This window comes from Pteronotus mesoamericanus, unplaced genomic scaffold (genome assembly GCF_021234165.1).
Source record: "Pteronotus mesoamericanus isolate MK-2021 breed Mesoamerican mustached bat unplaced genomic scaffold, CSHL_Meso_final contig_105, whole genome shotgun sequence".
In the NCBI taxonomy this organism is placed as follows: domain Eukaryota; kingdom Metazoa; phylum Chordata; class Mammalia; order Chiroptera; family Mormoopidae; genus Pteronotus; species Pteronotus mesoamericanus.
In genome coordinates, this window is record NW_026555006.1 from 14666257 (window position 1) to 14692685 (window position 26429).

The 26429-nt window shown below is 38.8% G+C and overlaps 1 protein-coding gene across 7 annotated transcripts in view; it reads left to right on the plus strand.

Annotated features, from left to right (window-relative positions):
- Window positions 1–26429, plus strand: part of DNAJC6 (DnaJ heat shock protein family (Hsp40) member C6) — a 133843-nt gene that overhangs the window by 27790 nt on the left and 79624 nt on the right. For 2 of the 7 annotated variants that reach the window (XM_054574247.1, XM_054574255.1), the window contains exon 1: window positions 20677–20869. The exons of the other annotated variants lie outside the window; for them this stretch is intronic. In XM_054574247.1, coding sequence (XP_054430222.1) covers window positions 20677–20869 — 193 coding nt within the window. Of the gene's footprint in view, window positions 1–20676; window positions 20870–26429 lie in introns of those variants that run through there. 7 annotated transcript variants of the gene reach the window in all.

The window sequence follows — 26429 nt, forward strand, 5'->3', positions numbered from 1 at the left end:
TGAAGAACAAGAATAAATCCTTTCCTGTTTGCCTGCCTCCTTTGTTCTGCCATTTAACTTCTTTGCACAGGATACAATCATTCCATGAATGCTGAAGGTCTTAGCATTCAGAATGCCAACACTTATTTTAATTCCTTAGCCTTCCACTGTGCCTGGTGTTCCCCTGTCCAGTGAGCCTCCTGATGTTCTCTCCACAAAATAAACCTCTGGTCTTCTGCTGGGGTTGGGGAATGGCACCCGTCCAGTTGCATGCGTGAGGGTTGGGGGTACATTGGGGCTCTTCCTTCGCCCCTGACCACACCCTTTAGAGGTGGGAGTGCTGTCAAATCTTGAGTTCTTAGGGGATTCTGTATCCTAAGCCAGCTTGCCAGCTTAGGCTTTAGCTTTCCTGATTCTGTTTTGGGCTTCCTAAATTGTTGCTAATTTCCTCTGAATTCATAAGAAAGGGTTAAAAAGTTTGAAAGAAAAGCAAAATCAAGAAGCTTAACTCTAGCATGAGAAATTTATAACTAATGACAGCACTGGACAAGGACAACGTAAATAAGGACATTACACAAATAGGCATATTTAGTCTTCTCAGGAGATGAACTGGTAAGTTTTGGCTTCAGAATTCTGCACATTTAATTGTGAGTATGATTATGTCCTGAGAATATCAAACTTTTAAACAAACTTTTAAATTAAATTCAAGTAAAAGTACATACAACTTCTAAGTATACATGTTGAATTTTCATAAAGTTAATACACTTGTGAAACAAGCTTCCAGATCAAGTAACAGGACTTTACTAGAAAGCGAGAAGCCCTCTTCTAGTCACTACCCACCCTCACACCCCTGCTAGGAGTAACTACTAACCTCAGGTCTACCATGCAGTTTTACTTGTTTTTTAATTTAATGTATGAAATCATTCAGTATATAATTTTTGTTTTGGTTTCTTTTGCCCAGTGCTGTTTTGTGTGGTACTTGTAGTTCATTCATTCTCATTGTTATACAGTATTCCTTGAGTGAATAAATCACTTTATTATTTTTACTTTAATTTCGACAGAGATTTGGGTAATTTCTAGGTTTGGCATATTACAAAAAGTACCACTATGAATACTTTCTTATATGTCTTTTGGTGTGCATCTGTACATATCTTTGTTGGTTATATATTGAGCCAAACCACTAGGTCACAGCGTATGTGTACATCATACTTTAGTAGATAATGGCAAACAGTTTTACAAAGTAGTTGTACCAAGTTTTACTCCCATCAGCATTGTATGTAGTATCTAGTTGCTCCACATCCTTACCAACATTTGATGCTGTCAGTCTTTTAAATTTTAGCCATTCTGGTTGGTGTGTAGTACTATATAACACCATAGTTTTAATTCAAATTTTCATGGTAAATATGAGATTAAAAACCTTTCCAGAAATTTATTAGTCATTTGTATGTTTTGTGTGTGTGTAAAAGACCTGATTATGACTTCTGTCAAATTTACTAGTGGGTTATCTGCCTTTTTCTTATTGACTTGAAGATTTCTTATTGAATTATATATTCTGAATATGAATCCTTTGGTTATATGTATTCCAAAATCTTCTGTCATGTGTGGCTTGTATTTCATTTTTTAAAATGTCTTTTGATCAGAAATTTTTTAATGTAGTACACTTTATTAATTTTTGCTTTATATTATTACTTTTTGGGTCCTGTTTAAGAAATCTTTGCTTGCCCCAATGTCATAAAGATATTGTTTGATGCTTTCTTATAAAAACTTTATTATTTTAGAATGTATAATTAAAAAAATTAAATGCATTTGTTTAAATGTCAGCCTGATCTATTGAAAACAGTTAAACATTAAATAAGTTTAAATAATGACTTTTCTATAACTCCTTACCTGTGTGATCTTTGGCAAGGCAAATTAACATCCTCAACTTAATTTTTTCAACTATAAATGGGAATAATAATATCTACCTCAAAGTATTATAAGCATCATGTCTATTTAAATATGAATTATTATTAAAAATCTGCTATTATAAAAGACATATTTGGAATAATTGAGGATATCTGAATGTAGACTGTATATTAGATGGCATTAGAGAATTATTATTAATCTGTGGTTGTGCTGGATAAGTTCATTATTGGGAAGTGTATATGAAGAGCTGAGAGGTAAATATTGCTCAATTCATTTTCAATCAGTTCAGCAAAAAAGGGAAAAACCCTCAAATATCTAGATAAAGCAAATTTGTGAAACGTTTTCAATTGTTGAATCTAGGTATTAGATATATGGGTATTCTTAATGTTTAATTCTTTCAATTTTTTGGCACGGTTGAAGTTTTTATAATAAAATATCCAGGGAATAGTTAGTTATAGCATTCCTTTATCTAAACCAAAAGCTACATGAGGACATAATTAAATTGATTTTGAGTAACTTGGCTTATTCTGTCTGGGAAATGAGCTGAAAATTAAATAAGAATAAAGAATGACCTATAGCATTGCATGCTGGAGTGGGATAAATTTGGCCTATTTCCATAAAATATAGACATTGCTGGGAATATAAGGAAGGAGAACGTAAGAAAGGAATCTGGGATGAACTGAGTACCCATAAAACTCCTGTGCTACATGCTATAAGTATTACCTCCTTTGATTTAGAAAGCATCTTTATGAGGTAGGCCATATTAGAAAAGTGTGATGTTTTGGATAGCTTGGCTAATACAGCAATTGGATGCTGGAGTCAGGATTTGAACCTAGATATGTATTTTATCTATCTCCTTTCCTATTTACAAATGAGGGTTTTGTTTTTTTTAAATTACATGAATGTTATGCTTTTTACTGTAGACACTTTGAAAAATATATATGTATCAGGTTTGGGAAAATATGTGTGTATTAATTAGGTTTGGCTGCATAACAAACCACCCCAAAACTTAGTGGTTTCAGATGATATACATTTAGTTAGCTCACAATTCTGCAGGCCAGTGGGTAGGCTCAGCTAGGCAGTTCTTCTGATCTGGGCCAAGCTCAGCTTTGGCCAGTGAGGCTCTCTCACAGGTCTGGGATAACTGGGCCAGTTTCCCCGCATGGTCTCCCATCCTGGAGCAGACCAGCTTGGGCTTGTTCTCCTGGAAGAGAAGAGAAGCCAAGGGAGCAAGCAGAAGTCCTGCAAGCCCAAGTCCACAAGGCCTCTTAGATCTAGACTCAGGACTGGTACAATGTCACTTTCCCTTTGTCTTAGTCCATGCCATAAGACTAGGAGGCTTAAACCATAGACACTTATTTCTTATGGTTCTGGAGACTGGTAAGTCTAGAATCAAGGTGCTAACAGATTTAGTTTCCTGCTTCCTTGCTTGCAGAAGGCTACTTTCTTGCTGTGTCTTCACAGGACAGAGAGAGCGAGCTCTGGTCTCTCTTCCTTTTCTTACAAGGACACTAATCTGATCATAGGGGGCCTATCTTCGTGACTTCATCTAAACCTATTTACCTTTCAAAGCCCTACCTCCAAATACCATCACACTGGAATTTATGGCTATAATATGACTCTGGGTGGGGGCATTCAGTTCATAACACCCTCTATTGTTCAAAGCAAGTTACAAGACATTCCAGATTCAAGGACTGAGGAAGTAGACTCTACCTCTTGAGAGGTAATGTGAAGTAATGTTGTAAAGTGGTCTGGGTACCGCAGTGAGGGTGAAGAAGGTGGGGAGTGAATGATTGCAGCCACTATTCTAAACAGCCTTCAAGAACACACAAAAATAACCATCCTTCAAATCATTTCTATTACCACTACCAAGAGATAATTACTGTTAAAATGTTAGTGTATTTCCTTTTATTGTTTTGTTTGTGCACACATAAAGGAGGACTTTTTCTTTTCATTTTTCAAAAAGAATATGCTTCACATTTTAAAGTCAGGTTTGTGTTCCGCTAATTTCCCTTAACACGATGTTGTACATATTTTCCTAGGCATTAAATCTTCCTTGAAAGCATGGTTTGCTCTATTGTGCAGAGGAAACCAACATGCTTGCTATGTTCCAGGCACTATGCTAAGCACTTTCATACAGCTATCTTGACTAAAAAGAAAGTTTCTTGTTAATTTTCAGGATTGATATTCTGCTACCAAAGAATTCATTTGCTGTTACAAAGAAAAAACAATGGATTATGTGTGAAAAATTCAGAGAAAATTGTAATGGTTAAGCTAGATCAGTAATGCCCATTTTTCTCTGGAAAGCCTAGCCTGCGAACTGTAACCGCATAGGAAAGGGCAGTCTCCACGCTGTCGATGGGGGGAGGGTTGGGACATTGGCAACAGATGAGGCTGCATGCTCTCCATTTCTCCCCATGGCTTAAAGAAACCATTTTTGCTGGACTCGTTCACATGTTTAAGTTATGTTGAAGGGCATTGCTGACCATTTCAGGGAACAATTTTATTTGCAAAGATTGGATTTTCATTCTGTGAACAAAGTAACAGCTTGTTAGACGAGAAGGCGGGTTGAAGGGAACACATCTATTGGTGACAGGGAGAAATTAATTATATTAATCAAACAATAGATACAGAGAAGTATGGGTTTTTGGGAAGGATTGTTCCCTATTGAGCTACTGTGTCCCATTGGCAGGCTCTATGTCCTAAGTGATCTTTCAGAAAATATAACCCTGGTAACCTAGAGACTACCTGTCCAGCTCTCTTATTTTATAGTTGAAGCTACATCATTATTAATCAATCTGGCTATATTTCAGGGTCATATTGAACATCAGTTCTTATTGCACAGACAGCACAATAAGGAGCATAAAATTTGAAGGCCAGAGACCAAGTTTTGAGCCTGTGCTTTGCACCAATTCGCTGTTGATTATGAACAGGTGTCTTTCTTTTTAGCAAGAGAAAATAGCCAAATTTAATACATACATATGTATGGAAACCCTACATACATGAGAGACTCAGGGACCCTTCATGTATGAGAGATTCAAAATAGAAAGGGGGATTGAGGTATATAAGACATCCTGAGCTAGGGCTGAGGTAACCCACCGTGGGGGCTTCAGAGGGTCATTGCATGATGATAAGAAGAGCAGATGTTTAGTAAACACAAGTTTTTCCTGCCTGCCATATAGGTGAGTGGAAAGGTTATCACTGATAATCTCTTACTGTGGACAAGACCCCTAATTCAAGTTCTTCTAGGTAAGTTAAAGGGAGGGGCAGCAGTTTCTCCTGAGCCTTTGGCCAAAGTTGGCTTTAGCTCAAAATCTGCATACCACAGAGACATATCTTAGCTGACTCTCCTGGACCACACTTCCCTCCTCTGAAACTTTCCTGGAAGTTTCACATTCCAGAAGTTGGATTGGTAGATTGTTCTATATCTCATCAAACCAGTCTCAATCTCAAAAATAGCTCAGGTCAGGTAAACAGTTGCATTTCATTTCAGGAGACGGTGATGCAGGTGGGCCCCCAAAGTTAAGCCTATGGTGCAAGCAAGCAGACATTTAATGTGAGGCATCTTTATGCCAACCTGTGTCGCATGCCTCAGGGTCTCCTTGTCTGCAGCAGCCTCAAGGGGAAGGGCAGGGTTCTAGCCAGTGAGTTACCCTGCTCACAGCACCAGCAGTAGGGGAGGAACAAACTCTCCTCTCCCCTCACGATTCTTGTGGCTGGTCTAATTAACAAGTAGACGTGAGACAGATGAGCAAAAGAAAAATACCCAGATTTAATATATGCATATGTATGGGAACCTTGCATTCATGAGTCAGAGACCCCTCTGAGTGGTTCGTATGCACAGATTTTTTTTAATTCTTCGTTTTAATTTTATCATGCATAATCACAAAAGCCTCAGACTTCTTAAAGTTGTTGTGAAGGTTGACTGAGACATTTTACTTGTATACTGTGTAATACTAGCTGTAAGTGGCTGTTGAGCACTTGAAATGTGGCTAGTCCAAATTGAGATACACCGTGGATCCTGAAAACTTAATATGAAAAAAATATAAAGTATTTCATCGATTATTTGTTTCTGTTGACTATTGTTGAAATGACAGTAGTCTGTACTCACTGAATTAAGTAAAATATATTATTTAAATTAATTCACCAGAGGCATTGTTCTTAAGACAGTTTGATACTGACCAAAATCTGATATCCTAAAGGCTTAATGATTAAGGAAGGGAGTGAATGGACAGACAGGAGAGAGGATCATGTTAAAGAAATGGAGTTTCTCTGTGCACACAGTAGGAGTGCACCTGGGCCTCATGAATTCCTAGGCTGTGAACTCCTCTCTCTTTTCCTCTTTCAGTTTTACTTCTCCCTCATTGGTAACACTGTTCTCTTAGATTACTAATCTCCACATGTCAGAAGGCATGGCTCATACAACTCCTGTCTTTCATCCTTGCTTCAGCAAAGGGCTCAGACTTACTGTCTTTGGATTTAAATTGAACAGTCATGTGAAAATGCCATGGTTAACTGAGCTACTTTCAGGTACCCACCCCTGGGCCATGCCAGCTCTAATTCCCATCACAGAGGAGAAATATTTCCCAGAAAAGGGTGTGCTGGTTTTGTCTGATAAGAGAAAAAAATATACACTACAATTACCCTAGCTAATTTAATAAGTACAGCCACTGAATTTAGAAATGAGGAAAGTAAGGCTCAAATAGGTTATATATTTTGCCAAAGTTCAAACATCCAGGCTGAAAGCCAGGGTCTGTCTGTTTCCAAGGTCCATGTTCTTAACCACTGTACTGAGAAATTTCTAGTAAATTAGGTTTTTGTTGACTTGAGTTTTACTGAGTTAGCAATTTTCTATTTTTCTCCTTCCCAGATTGCTTCCCATTGAAACTTCTAATGGGAATGAGGGTTAGGGAAACAGGCCCCATTGTAACACCCCGTAAATCTTTCTTGAATAGAAAACCAACACTACTGTGCTTGTCAACCTTGCAGCCAAAGATTAAAAGGTTAAAGAAAAACTCTAACATTATCTGAATATTAAGAAGTTTAAGACATACTTACCATCACTTGGGCATTTTGTTTTTGTAATTTGTGATCTAACACCTTCTTTTGAAAACTTTCCCATTACATTTTTCACCAACACATGGTCCCCTATACTCTGTACCACATGGGCATGGTGATTTCAGAGTCAAAGATGAAAGTGTCATGTTCTATTATTCATAAACAATATCTGGCCCAAAGAAAATATTCTTTCTTTTAAAGATTTTATTTTTTTAAATTTACTTTTAGAGAGAGGGAAAAGGAAGGAGAAAGAGAGGGAGGGAAACATTGATGTGTGAGAGACAACTGTAATTGCTACATGCCACCAACTGAAGACCTGGGCTGCACTCAAGGCATGTTCCCTGGCTGGGAATCAGACCAGAGACCTTTCAGTTTGTTAGCCGGCACTCAATCCACTGAGCCACATCAGTCAGGGCAAAAATATTCTTTTAAAAAAATGCTTTCTTTTTTTTCCAAAATTTTTTCCCAATTTTTTGTTTCTTTTATTGATTCTAGAGAAGGGGAAGGGAGGGAGAGAGGAAGAGAAACATCGATGTGAGGAAGAAGCATTGATTGGTTGCTCTTGCATGTGCCCCAACTGGGGATCAAACCCACATGTGCCCTGACTGGGAGTCAACAAATGACCTTTTGGCTTGTAGGACAAGGCCCAACCAACTGAGCCCTATCAGCCAGGGCCCAAAAGAAATATTCTTTTTAATAATATATTTTACTGATTATGCTATTAGAGTACCAATTTTCCTCCTTTGTCCTTCTCCACCTGATATCCCCATTCCCTCCAACAATCCCCCCTTTAGTTCATGTCCATGGGTTGTGCATATGAGTTCTTTGGTTTCTCCATTTTCTATATTGATCTTAACATCCCCTTGTCTATTTTGTATCTACCAATTTATGCTTCTTAATCTCTGCACCTTTTCCCACCCAGCTGATATCCCTCCAAATGATCTCCATATCTTTGGTTCTGTTTCTGTTCTGCTTGCTTGCTCAGTTTGTTTTTTATTCACTTGTTAATAGTTGTGAGGTTATTGTCATTTTAATGTTCATAGTTTTGATGTTCTTTTTCTTAAATAAATCTCTTTAACACTTTATACAATAATGGATTGGTGGTGATGAACTCCTTTAGCTTTACTTTGTCTGGGAAAGCTTTACCTTATTTAGCTTTACTTTATCTGCCCTCCCATTCTAAATGATAGCTTTGCTGGAGAGAGTAATCTAGGTCATAGGTCCTTGCTTTTCATCGCTTTGAATACTTTTTGCCAGTCCCTTCTAGCCTGCAAAGATATTTTTGAGAAATCAGCTGACAGTCTTATGGGAACTCCCCTCTAAGTAACTAATTTCTTTTCTCTTGCTGCTTTTAACAGTCTCTCCCTATCTTTAACCCTTGGCATTTTAATTATGATGTGTCTTGGTATGGTCCTCGTTGGATCTGTCTTGTTTGGGGCTGTCTGTTCTTTCTGGACTTGTATTTCTATTTCCTTCATCAAATTAGGAAAGTTTTCTTTCATTATTTTTTCAAATAAGTTTTCAATTTCTTGCTCTTTCTCTTCCCCTTCTGGCACCCCTATGATTCAACTGTTGGTATGTTTGGAGATATCCCAGAGGCTCCTTAGCCTATCCTCATTTTTTTTTTTTTTTATTCTTTTTTTCTCCTTGCTGTTCTGATTTAGTGTTTTTTTTCTTCCTTATGATCCATATCATTGATTTGATTCTTGGCTTCATCCCCTCTACTGTTGGTTCCCTGTAGATTTTTCTTTATTTCACTTAGTGTAACCTTCATTTCTGCCTGGGTCTTTTTTATGCTGTTGAAGTACTCAATGAGTTCCTTGAGCATCCTAATAAACAGTGTTTTGATCTGTGCATCTGATAGATTGCTTATCTCCATTTTGTTTAGTTCTTTTTCTGGAGTTTTGTTCTGTTGTTTTATTTGGGCCGTATTTCTTTGTCTCCTCAATTTGGCAGCCTCTCTTTGTTTGTTTCTGTGTATTAGGTAGATAGAACTGCTCTGACTCCCTGTCTTAGTAGTGTGGCCTATTGTAGAAAAGCACACGGGTAGGTTGGATGGGGCGGAGCCTTAGGTCATCGCCAGGGTGGGGCAACCCAAGTCGATGCTCTGTGTCTCTGTGTTGGGGAGGGCTCAGAGAGGGGACAATGCTTCTGCCTGGGCTCTGGGATTTTATCTGGGAAGAAGCTGTCCCCTGGCACTTGCCCTGATGCTAGTCACTTCACTTTCTCCCTGTATGCCACTGGTGACCTTCCAGCTGTTGTGGTGCTGAAGCCCAGAGGGAGCAAGTCTGCATAAATCCTAAATCCATTTTGAGCCCTTTAAGAGGAGACTCCTGTAAATCTCAGTTTCTTCTGCTTCCCCAACCCCCACTGGTTTTTATAGCCAGAAGTTATGAGGACTTACCCAGAAGTTATGAGGACTTACCTTCCTGGCTCTGGAACCCTGGGCTGGGTCATCTGGTGTGGGTCCCTTGCTCCTGAAGTATCTCTCCCAATTTTTACCCACCACACATGGGTGTGGGACAGCCCATTCCACCTCTCAGTGCCTCTCTGTGTCTCTTCCTGCCTCTTTGTGCCTCAGCATGTGTCTTTGTCCCTCCTTCCCATCTGGATGAATGTGGCTTCTTTAAATCCTTAGTTGTTGGATTTCCATACAGTTTGATTTTCTGATGATTCTGGGTGAAATTTGTTTTGTAGTCTGGTTGTAATTTTTGCTGTGATTGGGCAAAAAGGCAAGCCATGTTTACCTACACCTCCATCTTGACCCAAGATTTTATTTATATATATTTTAAGAGAGAGGGAAAGAGAGGGAGAAAGAAAGGGAGAGAAACATCAGTGTGCTAGAAAATATTATTTAAAAATGAAGATTTGTAATTCAGGAAAATGATCTGGAGCTATGAATTTCCTACTCAGAAAGTCAAAAATTTGAGACTAGAATGGTTTCAACATGTTATAAGCCTGTATGTTTTCCTTAACTCAGTAGAAGTGATTTTATTTGCATAGGAAAATAGCAGTAAGTGACAACTTCATGGTCTGAATTCATATTATTGCAGAACGGTGAATGGCATGCTAAGAACTCTGATATGGATTGGGCAAAAAACCAGTCCCCTATCTGTAGTTGTAGCTCTGTGGCCTTATGCAATTATAAATGTAATAGTTAACCTTTGTTGGATGCTAAACAGTATACAGAGAAGTTCCCCATATGTCTTTCATGGACTCTTCCCAGTGGCACTAGTCATTCAAGACATATTTAACAAGTATTTATCAGGCATCTGCATTGTGCCAGGCATGGAGTTAGGTACCAAACATGGCCCACAATCTGATGTGGGAAGTCGTACAGCTAACAGGAAATCTCAGTGTAGTGTGTTCTAAGTGTATGTTAAAATATGTACAATGTTCTATGGGACCACATGGAATTATATCTAACTTGGTTTTGAGAGCTGATAGTTCCCTCAGGAAGTGCTATCTATGAAGGGCTCTAAGGGCAAGCAGAAATTGGCCAGGCAGAGGATCGTAACGAAGCTCTATGAACATAGAGGCAGAGTTAGGGGAAGGGGAGAAGTGGAGAGGGCTGAGTCTCCAGAGGAATACATCTGGTCTTAGAATGTGGAGGGTCCATTATGTTAAATATCTTAGGCTAAGGATGATGGAAACCCTAGAATAGTTTTAGGCAGCTGAGTCACATAATTGGATCTGCATTTTTGAAAGCTCAAATGTAAATCAGATTGCTCACTTCTCTCGCTCAATTTTCTCATCTCTAAATTGAAAGGGATACCCTTTACAACTCCTTCTGACTTTAATATTCCATACGTTTCTCCTATTCTGGAGAAACTTAATTCCAGGCTGATTTCTAGATTTCTTGGATAGCAAGGCCTCAGATCATAACTAGTGCTTGAAGAGATGAGTTTGCGGGGATGGGCAAGTGTGAGAGTGGGGACAGGAAGTTGAATGGACTGATATGACATTTCTACAGGAAAATAAGAAAATATGCAGGTTTCTCTGACAGTTTCCTGAAAGGCACCTGGTAAATAGCTTTAACCTCTGAGTAGACAGGTTAATGTCACCTTGCCCTGCTTCTAGTACAGATGAAATATGATAGGTATTATACAAAAGTGAAAGTGTACATACTGAGATATTTACTGATGAAATGATATGAGGTCTAGAATTTGCTTTAAAAAAGTCAGGTGTCTGTTCGTATTTGTAAAACATGATTGTCCATGACTTGGTCATTGTTGATACTGAATGATGGGGACAAATGGGTCCATTATATAATTTTCTCTATTTTGTATACATTTGAAAATTTCCATAATAGAAAGTAAAATGATAAAATAAGATGCCCCAACCTATTGCTCAAGTTCCTCATTGACTTTTAGCACAAATGGAGAGTCATACTCTCATTTGGCGCTGTTCAAGTAAATAGACTCAGAACCTCTATGGCATAAATGCTGACACTTAGCTTTAAGTTCTGGATCATCTTTGATGGCTTAAATCATTCCAGACTGCACTGCGATTATTTGAGTAGATCAAAGAAAGCCTGCACCCAGGGAGGGGGCAGCTCTACTAGGCAGTTCACTGATGACGTAAGTCAGGGTTCTGCAGCTCTGGGCTGGGTCGACCCAGGAAGGCAGCCGCTGGGTAGCAGGCAAGGTGGAGAGATCACTGGCTTTGGAATTATGCACAGTAGACTTAGCTGTGTATCAGTCAAAGGATGATGACAAGGAGTAACAAAGGTAACATTCATTGAAATTCTACGTGCCAAGCACTAAGCTAAGCTCTCTATGTGTTTTATATCGTGCAATTTTAATAGCTGTCCAAAGATGCTACTGTTATACAGATGAGAAAACTGAGGCATAGAGAAGTTATGTAATTTGTCCATGACCACATAGACTTTATGTCATTCTCAATAAATGTGGTGATTAATAACTAAAATCCAGTGTTTAGCTTGCAGTTTGTATCTTAGGATTAGGTTTGGGTGAACATACAGAAAAAAAGCAAAATAATAATGGCTTAAAACAAAATAGTTTGTTTCTCACCTTTGTGGAGTCTAGAGATAATCAACATAGGACTGCCATGGTTCTCTCGGTTCTCTGGGGATCAGGCTTCTCATTTCCTATTGCTTCAATGTCAAAATCCTCCATTTTCAAGGTAGCCTCATAGTCCAAGATACCTGTTGGAGCTCTGTATTTTATCCAGAAGAAGGGGGAAAAGAATGAAAGAAGAGCATACCACCCACCCTCCCTTTTATGGATGCATACCAGAAATTGCACTTACCATTTTTGCTTATAAATCAGTGACCACAACTTAGTCCCATGTACATACCTAGCAGATTTTAGAAAACTTGCATGTGACAGGCCCAAAACATAGAAGACTGAGAAATATATCTTATACTGTATGACCTTGTGTCCAGATAAAGATCAAGGGTTCTATTAACACAGAAGATGGAAAGGAATATTGGCGATCACTAACAGTTGCTGCTTAGCCCACGCTCAGCTGCATTTCAGAGCTCTAGTCTCCATAAGTATGATATGGGCACAGTAATCCTTCTCAAAACACCTTTCATATTTAAATGGGTAATTACATAAGAAACCCAGGCTCTTAATTTAGTGCTCAAGAAGTTCTAGTTCCTTCCCTCCTGTTAGATGCAGTCAAGTGGGAAGCAGTAGTTTGGTGCCTTAGAAACTGCTTGGAGACTCAGCACCCCAAGCTTTAGCTCTATATTCATGTGAGGTGACCACTGCTTTCCTCCTCACCATTTGCCACATGCTTTAGGGCTCAGAGCCTTTAGGCACAAAGAGATTACAGAGAATAAACATCCACATTTTGAGGATCTTGTGCATAAAATCATATATAATGAGCTCAGTGCCAAACATGGGAGCATTCAGGATTTAAGAAAACTTTCACTTCTGTGTAGATTTGTACCTGGCTTTGGAAAACTATTCACCATGCACAGTTTTTTCAGTCTGTTTTCCCCAAGATTGATAGCAATTGAGTACAGAGCCAGCTTATGGTAGTTTGTTGGTGTCAGTCCATTTGAGAAGCTGAAGTTTCCCTGTTTGTAAATGACAGATGAAAGGGACAGGTGCTTCCATGAGTTACTCTTGAAATGGTAATGTAGGTGTAACATTGTTATACCATGAGACTGTCTTTGAAAAGGCATGGGTAAGTTAAATGTTAGCAAATGAAACTGTGTTTTAAGCGTGCTTACTAAGGAAATCCGGGGGAATTTTTCTGCAAGCTAAAATGGACTCCCAAACAATTGTTTGTATTTTTGTTCAATTAGCAGATACTACTGAGCACCTACTACTTGGTAGACATTGTGTCAAGCCTGGCAAGACATGATGAACACTGCCTTTACCTACCAGAGTTGCTCAAAATACCTGAATTATAAGTAGACACTATTCTCAGGTTAACATAATCAAATAATACAATGTGTTACATCAGTTCTTAAACGGTTTTTTATATGCTAACATTTATGCAACTTGAAGCATCTTACAATTGATAGTATGTCATGTGTGTCATACTTCATCAGTAGTATATTTTTCCTTTATAAGGTTGTTATTGAAAATGGATGGTTTTGCCCTGGCTGGTGTGACTCAGTAGATTGAGCGCCAGTCTGCAAACCAAAAGGTCGCTGGTTCAACTCCTGGTCAGGGCACATGACTGGGTTGTGGGCTAGGACCTTGGTTGGGTGTGTGCAAGGGGTAACTGTTGATGTGTCTCTCATATGTCAACATTACTTTCCCTCTCTTTCTCCTTCCCTTCCCCTCTCTAAAAATAAATAAGAAAGAAAATCTTTAAAAAAAGAAAAACAATGGATGATTTCTTAGATGTGATGGAATGCAATATTTGAGTAGGGCTTTGGTGTTTATTATATGCTTTCATGTACCTTATTTCATTTGATTCTTCCTATGAGGGAGGAAAAGTAGTCTCCTCAACTTTATAGAGAGGAGATGTGGATATGAGTGATAAACAGATTACAGAAAACATGCGTATGGCTGGTCCAGAACGCAAGTAGAGTTGTACTTTTTTCCTCCAAAGCTAGTGGTTTTCCACCGTGCCTAATGTGCTTGTAATTTACATACACACATATTTATACACAAACATGTGCAAACACAGAGTCAAGCTTGTTTTAAAGCTAGAAGCTTGCTTTTAATGTAAATAAATATTTTTTTTCTTCTAGTGATTTAAAACTAGGGCAAAGAGTAGCCAATTACCAGTTTTCAGGAAAACAACATACAAATTCCTCTAAGCCAGATGTTTACAGAACGAGACTGCCTATTGGGAAGCCACATTAATTGAAAACTTTCAGGTTTCACTGAACAGAACCTGCCATGTGGGTAGCAAAGCAAGGATAGTTCCCATAATGAGCCCAAACCATTTTTTCACTGACCACACTTCAGTCTAATCCAAGGAATGACCCCAGCATCCTCCAGCTTTCACTTTGACCAATGGATCACCTCTTCAGACTGGGGCAGTGGCCAGACCATGATCAGAAATAAGGGAGTTTGAATCCTAACTGACTGGTAGTGGTGTGAGCTTAGGCAAGTTACCCTCTCCAGGTTGCCTCAAAATAAGGATAGTATCTTTGCAGGGCTGTTGGGAAGGTGAGAGTTAAGGTAGTTAAGGTATCTAGCAAAATGTATGTAACCACTGGCAGTTATTTTTATTACTGCTAGAGCTTCAAGGAAGCACATGCTTCAGGGAATCATCTTAAAAAATATATACTGTCTGGAAAATTTGTCCTATTTTCTGGAAAACCTAGTGCCCCATCAGACACCTGGAACAGGCAACCTCATTCCTCAGGAATATTGTAAGAACAGTTGAGATGTGTCTCCTGTTAAATATTATCAGCTTGCCCTGGCTGGTGTGGCTCAGGGTGTTGAGTGCCAACCTGAGAACCGAAAGGTTACTAATTCGGTTCCCAGTCAGGGCACATGCCTGGGTCGTGGCCAGGTCCCCAGTTGGGGATGTGCAAGAGGCAACCAGTTGATGTTTCTCTCCCTTTCTTTCTCCTTCCCTGCTCCTCTCTCTAGAAATGAATAAATAAAATCTTTAAAAAAATATTATCAGTTCACTCAGTTTTTTCTAGCATACTTCCTTGTCTCTCTTGTGTATTGCTCTATGTCAGCGATTTTCAACCTATTTCATCTCATGACAAACAAATTACTAAAATTCTGTGAGATACCAAAAATTTTTTTTTGCTGATCTGACAAAAAAATAGGTATACTTTTGATTGATTTCCAAAAAATAATAGTAGTAGTAATAATCTACCCTTTTTGCTCCAAAGTGACTTTTTAAAGAGGTGCCTATATTTCTATATAAGGGTTTCTGGCACCAAGAATTGACCGACCAGATGCAGCCTTACTATGTAATGTAACCAGTAAGATGCAGCTCTGCTATTTGACCTGTATATATGGTTCAAGATAGAGCATTCACATTGGGTGACTGTTATTGTGTTGTCTGTTGTCATTTTTAATTTGACAGTTTAAGGGAGAAGATGTCAGTGGCGCTGACTAAATAGTCAGGTATTGCATGTTTTAAATGTTCTTGTGGCACACCGGTTGAAAATCACTGCTCTTATGTGTAACTCTTGACAGCTGCCACTATTTATGTGTGCGTTCTATAGAAGAACCTTGATTAACTGGGACTTAGCTACCGGAACACTAAAATGGTCATGGTTTTGCCCTCTGCGCTTCATTTAGAGAAGAAAGAGAAAAAAGACAACTAAAGTTTTGAGAAGGATAGGAAAATCATGTAATTTAACATGTTCAATTTTATTGCTAAAAGAAAGGGAATGATTATTAAGGCCACTCACTGATTAATAATAGAGGCAACAGAGGATTCCAGCCTATTGTTCTTTCTTCTGGACTGTGGCCTAAACGTGTGGCTTTTGGCACCTATCTTGGTGTTGTTACTCCTCTGGCTTTGGCCACTACACTACAGGCCTCAAAGTCAAATGCTGGCTGACAGTGGGAATGAGGGGGACAGACTGGGTATCAGACACTGGGAAGTGGTGATGAAATGTGGCTCTGAAACTGAAGCCTGTCTACCTTCTATGAAGGCATCTAAGCTAAATTCTTTTTTTTCAGTACAGGAAAACCAAAACATGTTTGGGGCCAGTTTGAGTACCTTGGTCTCAGTTTCAGTACCTTGTACCAATTATATCCATAGACCTATTCAATAAGGAGATAATCTGAATTATGCACCTGAGGCAGGTTGCCAAAAAAAGTTTCAGTACTACTCACTGATTTATATTAGCTAAAGCAGAAAATTGAAGAAGTGTATTTTGGTAAACTAATCATAGGATATTTTGCAACAGAGAGGACACAGCAGAAGCTCTGCACTCATTTACTGTCTGGTTAGCCAGAATTCTTTGTTGTCCAATTGTCCAAGTGAATTTAGAAATCACCGTATATGGGCCATTAAAAATTGGGAAAACTGGGATCTGTCAGTACTGGAGGTACTGCCATATGTAGAAATTCATACATTTAATACTGGGACCCATAGTGAGAAACACACTTATGTCATTTTTTTGAGCAGAAACACACACACAGCACAAATCCAAAATAATATTTCAAGAAAGAGTTTCTTACCACGTGCCCAAACTGATGTCTTTCTGTTTCATTTTTATTAAAATAATGATCATGAGTTGCCAAGTTTATTTTATAATCTACTAGTACACCACAGCATGTAGTTTTAAAAAAAAATCACTAGTCCTACCTGGGTAGCTCAGTTGGTTGGAGCATCGTTACTATTTGCCAAGGGTGTGGGTTCAATCCATAGTCAGAGCTCATACAAGAATCAACCAATGAATACATAAATAAGTAGAACAACAAATCTCTCTCTCTAAAAATCAATAATTAAAACTTTTAAAAATCACTAGACTAGGTGATGCTAATACATTTTTATTTATTCATTAATTTATTAATTCAATTGATATTTACTCAGTCTCTCGTGAGTGTGAAATGCTCTTTTGGGTATCATGGGAGATACAAACATGAACAAAACATGGATTTTTTTTTCTCAAGGAGTCCAAAATCTAATGAGAAAGACATGCATGGGAAAAAAAAAAAAAAAAACCAAACAGGGCAGAACCATCACTTCACATTTCATATGACACTTTCATTATCATACATCATAATGATAACAAATCTTTAAAGCAGGCAGGACAAAACTCAGCCTAATTTTCCAGATAGAAAATTGCATTTTTTAAAAAGTGACTCACCCCTATGAAAATAGTAGAACAATAACCATGATAATAGATGGCATTTTTTAAGCACTTACTATATGTTAGGTGCTGATTTAATTCTCACTACAATCTTACTCTTCTGGTACTATTGTTATGTTCATTTTACAGGGAGAAAAGTGAGACAGGTTAAGTAACTTGCCTGAGGTCATAGAGCTGTGAGCCCAAGGAACTAGGATTCAGTCCTAGAAAATATTATTCCAGAACCTCAATCTTAACCAATGTTATATAGTTCCTAGAAATCAGGAAGCACAGATCATAATGCCAGGTAGGTGCTCTCATATATTTGCCTTCTCTTATCCCCACCACGAAAGCAGTGTGGTGTGTTGTGACAGGAGAGCACTTCAGGGGTGGAGTGGATGGGGAGAGGTAGAGCCTGGCTCCTGAACATTCCTCAGTGTGGATAACCTTCCCTGAGGTAATGAAAGTGACTGAAGTCAGCACTAAAAAGACAAAGGGAAAGAATGTTCTCCCCCAAAGAGGACATTTAATCCTTTGGTTCTGTCTGTCCCATGCGTGATGTGATATTCTTGAGATAAGGTAATTATGGAATTACCTTGGGATAACAAATTATGGAACAATCTTGATCTTGGAAAAACAGGAGGGTTTGGCTCTAAATGTTTGCCTTGAGGTTTACCAGCACCATCTCCCTTCCGTATGTACAAGTTCTCATTCAGAATCATACAGATAAGTTTCCATTGGTGCAGTCCCAGAAAAATAATACTTTGCCTTTGTCGAGCTCCTCCCATTCAAGGAACTAGGATTGTCAAGCACTGAGGATAGAGCTGTGTACAAGCCAGGTTAATAATAGAGAGTATTTATTAAGTACTTATCTATATGTGTTAGGTACTTTTCTTACGCTCTATTTTATAGAGTAGAAAAATGAGATCTTCATGGATAAGTGAACTCTTTATGAATTTGATCTTAGGATAGTAAAACAAAATTTAGTGTTGAAATTGGCACATATTTCAATTTAAGCCCCATCCTAGTTTTCAGAATGTTGTAAATTAATCTAGCTATTGTATTTCCCTGCCCCAATATATTCTTTGTATCCCTAATTTTGTAGATCTTTTACTAGTTATTTTGATTGATCTTATTTATTTTAAATTAAGAGTAAAGATAAAAATAAAATGGTCTCTGTGGCCCATTCATGTTTTTTCTCTGTATTTGAAAACTGAGGAGATAGATATCCAAAAATACAAAGGCGTATGTTTCATCTAAGTTTCTTCCAGCAATATGTCTGCAACTCTGAAAACAGTTGAGCAAAAATAACTGAGAGTGCTCTTTTTGAAAGTAATCATTTTCACTTTTCAAAAATGGTCTCAAATTATAAATCCAGAATTTGTCAAGGCACATGATGGACTCTGGATTTATACTCCCCCTGAGGGTCGTAAAAAATTAAGCAAGAAGGAAATGTACAGAAAAAGATTATTTAAAATGTAATTGGAAAAGACTTATTTACTAGACTTTACAGAGTATTACTTCAGTCAAGTGACTAATGTAGCTCAATCTGACAAAGTTGAAAAATTGGAAGTATAAAAGTTGTGTTTAAAATTTTATTAGAATTTTAACTGTCACCACTCAAGTTGTTTGATCTTATAAATGAGTATTAACTGCTTCCTGATTCAGATCAGACCATATCTTCACCAGGTACTGCAGTTAGGAAAGCAACTGGTCAGGAACTGGAGGCGGAAGACAGCACTCTTGGTCTCGACTGATTCATCCTCTTAACTATAAGAATTTGCATTTGAGTGATCCTTGAACAGAAACCATCTCACAACCCAATTAATTTATTTTATGTAGACCTATGTACAGCTAGAGTTTCCAGGAAACTCTTTGGATCCCAAATGATTTGGACTGAAGTCTCTTAGATGATATAGTTTGATATTGTGTCCATAGGAGATCAATGTCAGTCATAACAGCAAGGGAAAGCCATGAAAGGTGAGAAGGCAAGGCTGGCTTTGTGTATGGGGTTAAGCAAATTTTACACACATGCACTTTTTTTGCTTATTGTTTTGGTGATGAAACTCTGTCATGACTTTCGAGAAGCTCACTTAGTCATGCCAAATCCTAGTAGGGAAAAGGATCATTTTTAATCAAGATTTTCACCTGGTCTCTACCTGAAATGATGAGAATGATGAATACCTCTGCAGTCTTATTAATTCAGGTGAAAATGAACATTTGGTAATTACATTTTGAGAAGTAGAGTTATATCCAGGTTTTGTAAGGCTTGGAACTTGTACAATGTTGGGGGCTACTTTAAGAATATGAAATCACAAATGTCACTTCGGTACACGGCCTTGAAAGGGGCTTCTGCAAGGAAAAGGCCCTGACCTTTAACCTTCATTATCTTCATGATAAATTCTCCTCTAATAATGAGTGATTGCCTTCCTTGCCCCAAATTATGAAAGAAAAAACTGGTGAGGGGCTAGAGAATGGAAAGAAAATCCTTGTTTAGCTTGCTTCCCATCCATCCCCTCAAGCCAGCTGAGTGGTTTGGTCCTTTCCCCAGGTCCCAAGGTAAATATGTCAGATCTGAAATTGCACCTGACAAAACCGTGCTTCCCACCCTTCCCCAATTTATTCCTTTAACAGATAGTTACTAAACAGTCACATGGTGGATTGCTTCCTAGCATTAGAATAGCTAGCTCTTTGATGTCCACATAGGGATCATCCCCATTATATGAATGTGCAAAAATACTGCTGTTTCTTTCTATTTTAGCATACAAATAGCCTGACTTCAAATACGGTCTTCTTTTTTTTTCTGTTCTGTTGAGTTACAAGTCCATCCTCCAGCAGTGCAACTGTCGGAGTAGCTTTAACTTAACCAATCTTCCAGCAATTATAGGTTAAGTTATACGAAATGGGCGTGTCTGGATCTTACCAAGAGACCCCCTCCTCCCCAAAGCTTAGCAGAGTCACCCAGCCCCTTTCTTCTTTACCTCACACTCGAAAACACCCTCTACTCCAGTCGTAGTGGTCCCCTCCCCTTCCCATCCCGCCCCATTTTCCGCCTTCAGCCCACCTCCCCGAGAATCTCCCCTCCCTTACTGCCTCTCTTTCCTTCCCTGTGGGCCAGCGCGCTTGGAGCTGCCCTGCTGCGCATTGAGGCGACGGCGACACCCATAGGATTGCTTTTGGGCACTCTCCAGCCAGAGGGTGGCAGGGCCCTGGGCTCCGCACGGGCGGACGCCCGCCCGCCCCTCCCGCTCTCCCTGCCCCCTCCCTCCTCCGGTTTTCCCTCCCTCCCTTGCGCCGCCCGGCACCCGGAGCCTTGGTCTGCCCAGGGCGGTGGCTTCGAGCGCCCCACACAGCTCCTCTACGGTGGCCGCTCCCTCTTTCCGTCCTCTTTGCGTCATGTCGGGCACTTGATTATTTTTTTTCTTTGTGTTTTTTTTTTTTTTAATTTCTCCTTTAGCTCTTTCCACCTGCCACCTCCCCATTTGTTTCCCAGGTTGATTTTTTTCCCCTCTTCTCTGGGTTTGCTCATGAGCCTCCTCGGGAGCTACCGGAAAAAGACCAGCAACGATGGTTATGAATCCTTGCAGCTGGTGGACAGTAACGGGGACTTAAGTGCTGGGAGCGGCGGGGGTGGCGTCAAGCAGAGAGTGAATGCCGGGACGGGGGCGCGGAGTCCCGCCCGGCAGCTTCACGACCGCGCCAGCACCATGGACAGCTCAGGTAGCGCCACGCGGGGAGTGCCCGGCTGAACTCCCCGGCCCTCCCAACGCGGCCCAGCCCACGAGCCTGCGGCTCCCACCCCAGCTCTGGCCTGGGAGAGGCCGGGATGAAGGCGAAGGCATCTAATACCACCAGGGTGTCGCGTCTCTAATTTCTCTAGTCCAGGGAGCTAGGAAACGTTAGATCAGCCTGGAGGCCCAGTGACCTTATTGAGCTCCACTTAATCTCGCTAGGCTGCTGAATATACCAGTTGGGAGCAGGGAGAGGAGGGGTGGACAGGAGGGGATGGCGCGAGGAGCGGCTGGGAAGAGGGCGGAGAGAGGCAGCTGCTTTCATTACCGCGCTGGATGAGTGGAAGAAGTGCAGGAGCTAGTGCAGCCTGGGGACGGTATTTATGCCGATTGTTCTAGTAATGCGGATGTTATTTGCAATGGTGTAAAGCTCTGCCCCTTCTCAATTCTGTCTGCGAGGGTTAATGTTGATTTTTGAGCAGTTTTTACCTGGGATCTAGAGCCCTTTACACAGCTTTTATGATTTGCACAATGAAAGTTTTTTCTTCTGTTGTTGGCTTTGATCTTGTTTATCTTTATACTTTTGCATTGAGTATATTAATATTTCATAAACCTTTATATGTAAGGAAAATGGAAATGCCTCCAAACTTTGGGCTTTCAACTGTCTTCTGTAAAGCATTTTAACAAGTTGGATTTTGCTCTTGAAAATGCTCTTTTAGTAATTTCCGTAATGGAGCAGTCATTTAATATATCCATGTTGCATCAGGAGTATTATTTTAGCTGTTTGCTTATTTTTCAAGGAACTGGGATTTGATGATTGTTTACATAGAGATAGTTTATAATTCAAGTGCTCAGTGGTTTCTTCTAACTTTAATGCTGGACAACTGAGGACTCCAGAGGAAAGGTTTATGTTGGGTTGTTTGGGAAGTAATGAAACTAGGCTGAATTTAATTCCTGCACTTTGCAAACAAATGCTTGCTTCTGTTTAATTGTGTAATGGCTCTCCTTGGGATACCATTTGCAATTTTTCTCATCCCATAAGTGGGATGAAATATTGTCAACAAATGTTCAAGTGTTCTGGCCTGAAAATGAATTTTAACCATACAAGCTCCTACTGAAGTTAAATAAGGTATTGGTGGGATGTTCTCTCAGTATCATTTTAAATTAAAGCTAACATGGGACAGATGGTTTCAAGGGTGTTGGTACTGGTGTTATACATGGTTATTTGATTTACGTTTTTCCAAATCTGTGATATATCAAAGATGACACCATCTTTAGACTGCATATCATCTCCTTTAAGTCTTAAAGATTTTCATGCACTCTAGATGAAGCCACTGTAATCCTTCCTGGAACACAGTGTACATGTAAGCAAACAACTGAAATGAAAATGAACAGTTTCCAAATGAGAGTGGAGAAGTCCCACTTCAGGGATATGAAAGAATTAAGAAATTTTGTGTATTTAACTTTTATAGGGATTTTCATTTTTATAATTGGAATTTTTTTTTATATAAGTTACATTCTAGAATAAATTCAAAACCTTTCCTGAACTTGTTATATGCCAGGCACAGGGATATGCACTCGGGTGAGTATAGTAGTGAATGAGACACTTCTGCCTCTAGGGGGAGGCCATTTAAGAGGGGCAGTAACTCAAACACACAGCAGCCTATGGTAAAGTCCTATTTCTTTAAAAATTATCTTTTTCACTAAATCAGAGTTTTTCAATAGATATAGAGAAAAAGAATGAATTGCCTTGATAAACTATTATAATGTGAAAGCATTTTTATTAAGAATATTGTTTTCTCTAAAGTGCTATTACGAGGATTTGTTCCTTCAACTTGATCAAACTAGCACTATAGAAAGAGGTTGCAGGGATTCCCCTTCTCCTTAGGGGAGCGCTTTGGCTTTGTTGTGGCAGTACTGTGTATATTATAACTATTTTGATGCATATTTGCAATTGAGAATGCAGTTTGGGAGGATGCTGTTTGGTTTGAATGAGGGATTGGGCCCTGAGAGTGGGGTTTCTTTTAGCAAGTTTCATTTACTAGTTCAACTATATATGTCTTGTCTAATTATAGTTCTTTCTCCTAAGATCCTCAACGAGTGGCCTTGTGCAGTGTAAATGTATCCATTTGGTTAAGATATTTAATTAAACTCATGGATCATTTCTAAAGTAGCATTAATCTGCCCATTCATTTAACTGATTATACTGTTACATATTGGATAGTCTAGATTCATGGAGCTTTTGCTCAAACAGAAGTATTTACTAATGGAGAAAATGTGTTGAGGTCCCTCTTAGTTAGCCTTAACAATACCCTATATGTGTATAGCTATTTCTAATAGATAGAACTCTTGGACAATAATCTTATTTCATTTCCCCAGAGTTCTATTAGGTAGAGTAAGCAGCATGTACCTGTGCCTAGGGATTTGGGATCATACCTCTGCACTGTTGTTACTAGCTGTAAAACGTAGAAAATACCTAAGCTAGTTCCCCATTATAAAAGGAGAATCATATTAGAGCTTAAGTTTGAAGCTTAAAACAACATGAGAATATATTTGCAATTTTTCTTCACTTTGCTGTGTGTACCCTTCCTATCAAATGAGGAAACTTGTTCTTAGAGATGGTGGGAGACTTGTTCAAGGTAAAATAGCTACTAGTGACAGCCAGATTTGGGTCTCTGACTCTAAGGTCTAAGTTTTTCCCCATTGAACTAGACTGTCTTTTTGGGTAGGCATAACAGCTGATTATTGAAGTGTTACGCCTCTTTCCCCTCTGTTTTTAGATGAGTGTTTTTAGAGTGACAGATGCAGAGAAGTGTAATAACTTTCTAAGCCAACAGATTCTCAAGTGGTAGATTCCAAAGCAACCCCCTAGCTGGATGTAACTTGCAACTCTCTCTACCTGCTCTGGCTTACTTTCTCTTCATTTGAATTATTTGCTAGAAAAATTGTCATTCAAAGGTTATCCTCTCATATCCTAATGGCACTTCAGTTATCTCTATTCATTAGCTCAGAAACCCTATATTTCTCTTGTGTGCATTTCACCTTTCATGGAAAGTAGTATTTTCAAAAGCAGAACTCCCAATCTTGAGTCACTAAAGTTCCAACAGTAGGCTTTAGTTACCAAATTCATAACGACAAGCCATAAAGCAGCAGTCCAATTAAAAGTAAAAGGATAATGAAGAATGCTGAAACACTTTCGTGTTTCATATGGATCTGATTGGAAACAAAAACTACTTTTAACAAATACTATTCTAATTGTGTTTAAACACAGCATCTGCATTTTGAATGGGGTTTTAACATAATGAAATCTTTATTTGAGTAACTTCATGCATTGTTGAAATACAAGCATATAAGTACTAATATTACTTAGGAATAACTGCCCACTTTAATGGTCTTGTAGGTTGAAGGCAAAGTCGATTTATCTAACTTAATGTGCAGCTAAAGTTTAAGTGTTACTGGATAACCATATACAGATTCACCGCTGTCAGATTTCAAATTTTCGGAGACTACCAGGTTTTAGAAAGGGAATCCCTTGAATCAAGCAGTCAGAAGGTGTCCACAGAGTCCATGATGCACACGTGTGATGGAGCCGTCACTGCCTTCTGAGGCAGTACCTTTGGACAGTTCACATTGGTACAGAGTTCTTTCTTTCACTTTGGCAAAATCAGCCTCTCAGCCCCCTAGATACAAATAAATCGAATCTTTTGTCCTCATGGCAACCCTTTGAAAATTAGAGAATAGACCTTAGTTCTCCTCATAGCCCAGTTCTCTTCTAGGCTAATCAAACCTAGGTTCTTCACCTTTTTTTTCTTATGTAAATTAATATTCATATAACTACCCTAAGCTTTGAGAATATTTTCTCCTTTACATAACAATGTCTTTTGTATCAATTTTTATTATAAAAGCTTTCCATGTTTTTTGGCTTAGAAACAATTAGACATTGAGGAAAGGAATAAAATGAAAAACACAGAGTTGGGCAAAAGTAGGCTTACAGTTATGAGTACACAAAACAGAGTTTATTCTTGTATTATTTTCCATACAAACAACTGTAAACCTACTTTTGCTAATCCCTGTAAAAAAATTATCCCACTCTTCTCCCTGATTCTTTAGGCCTTTGACTCAGAAATAACCTCTATTCAAAGTGTGTGTGTGTGTGTACACCATATGCAGAAGCCATATATATATATATATAATTAAAATTGTGATAAAGTACAAATTCAAATTGGTAATCATGCACATTTATATACATTGTTCAATAATGCTTAATGATAAAAATAACTACAATTTAATGATTGCGATCCAGGCATTGTGCTAAACACTGTACATAATACATCTTACTTAACGCTCATAAGAATCCTTTAAGGTAGGCAACAGTTACTTTCCTCTTACAGTTAAATAAACCAAGTTAAGCAATTTGCTTGAGCTTATATAGGCTCTACTTACTCTATATTGCATAAAATGCCATAAAGAAATGCCCTTAAGATTGCAAGTGAAGAATTTAGTAGCAAATGTTTTTCTATTTGCTTCTTTACCTGAGGGAAGGAGAAATAGGAGTGTCCCATGTAACTGAAATGAGTGCAGTTGTTTTTCAGTTTGATCTCATGCAATAAAACAAACATCTCTCTGGACTTAAATATAACAAAGAATTTCAAAATGCTGGAAATAAAGGAAACAGAAAAAGTAATATTGACTAAGACTGATTAAATCCTGATGTGAAACAGAGAGAACAGTATGGGGTGGGGCAAAAGTAGGTTTACAGTTGTGAGTATATGAAACACAATTTATTCTTGTATTATTATTTATTAATTATTGTATTATTTTCCATATGAACAACTGCAAACTTACTTTTGCCCCATCCTGTATAATTGGTTTAGCTTTATGAATTTAGGGAACAATGTCTTGACAATAAAAATGAGTCCCCACTGCTCTTAAGATTAAAGTTCAGAGTATTCTTAACTGGACATCAAAAGTTCATCCTGGTACCTCTGCAAGCCAGCCCAACAGAATGTCTTGTCCTTTCTTCACTGGTAGGTCCCCCTCCTCCACTCCATCTCTGCGCTTTTGCACTGTTCCCTCAGCTCAGTCAGCTTCTCCCATAGCCATCCAGATGTCTCTTTTCCAGGTTACCCTCTACTCATTCTTCAGGAGTTGGCCTCAGTATCCTTGAGCCCTGTAGGCTGCGCCGGGTGGCCATTCCCCATGCCCCTGCAGTAGCCTGTGCACCCCTGTCCTAGCTGTCATCACAGTGAGCTGTGATATGCTGGCTGGCCTGGCTCTCCCTCCAGACTACACGTAAAGTTCTTATTCACCTTTGCATTCTTGTCACGGCTTGGCATTTATTAAGAGCCTAATAAATACTTGTTAAATGAGTGAAAGCATGAACAGATTTTGAATATTTTAAAAGGGCATTTATAATGAAATATGTCCATCCAAACTAAAAATAATCATACAGCTAGATTTTAACAGAAAGGAGGCCAAACTTGAAAGAAATGAAACTGTTGGCACAAAGCTATACCATTTCATTAATGAGCATGTTTCACATAAAGGAC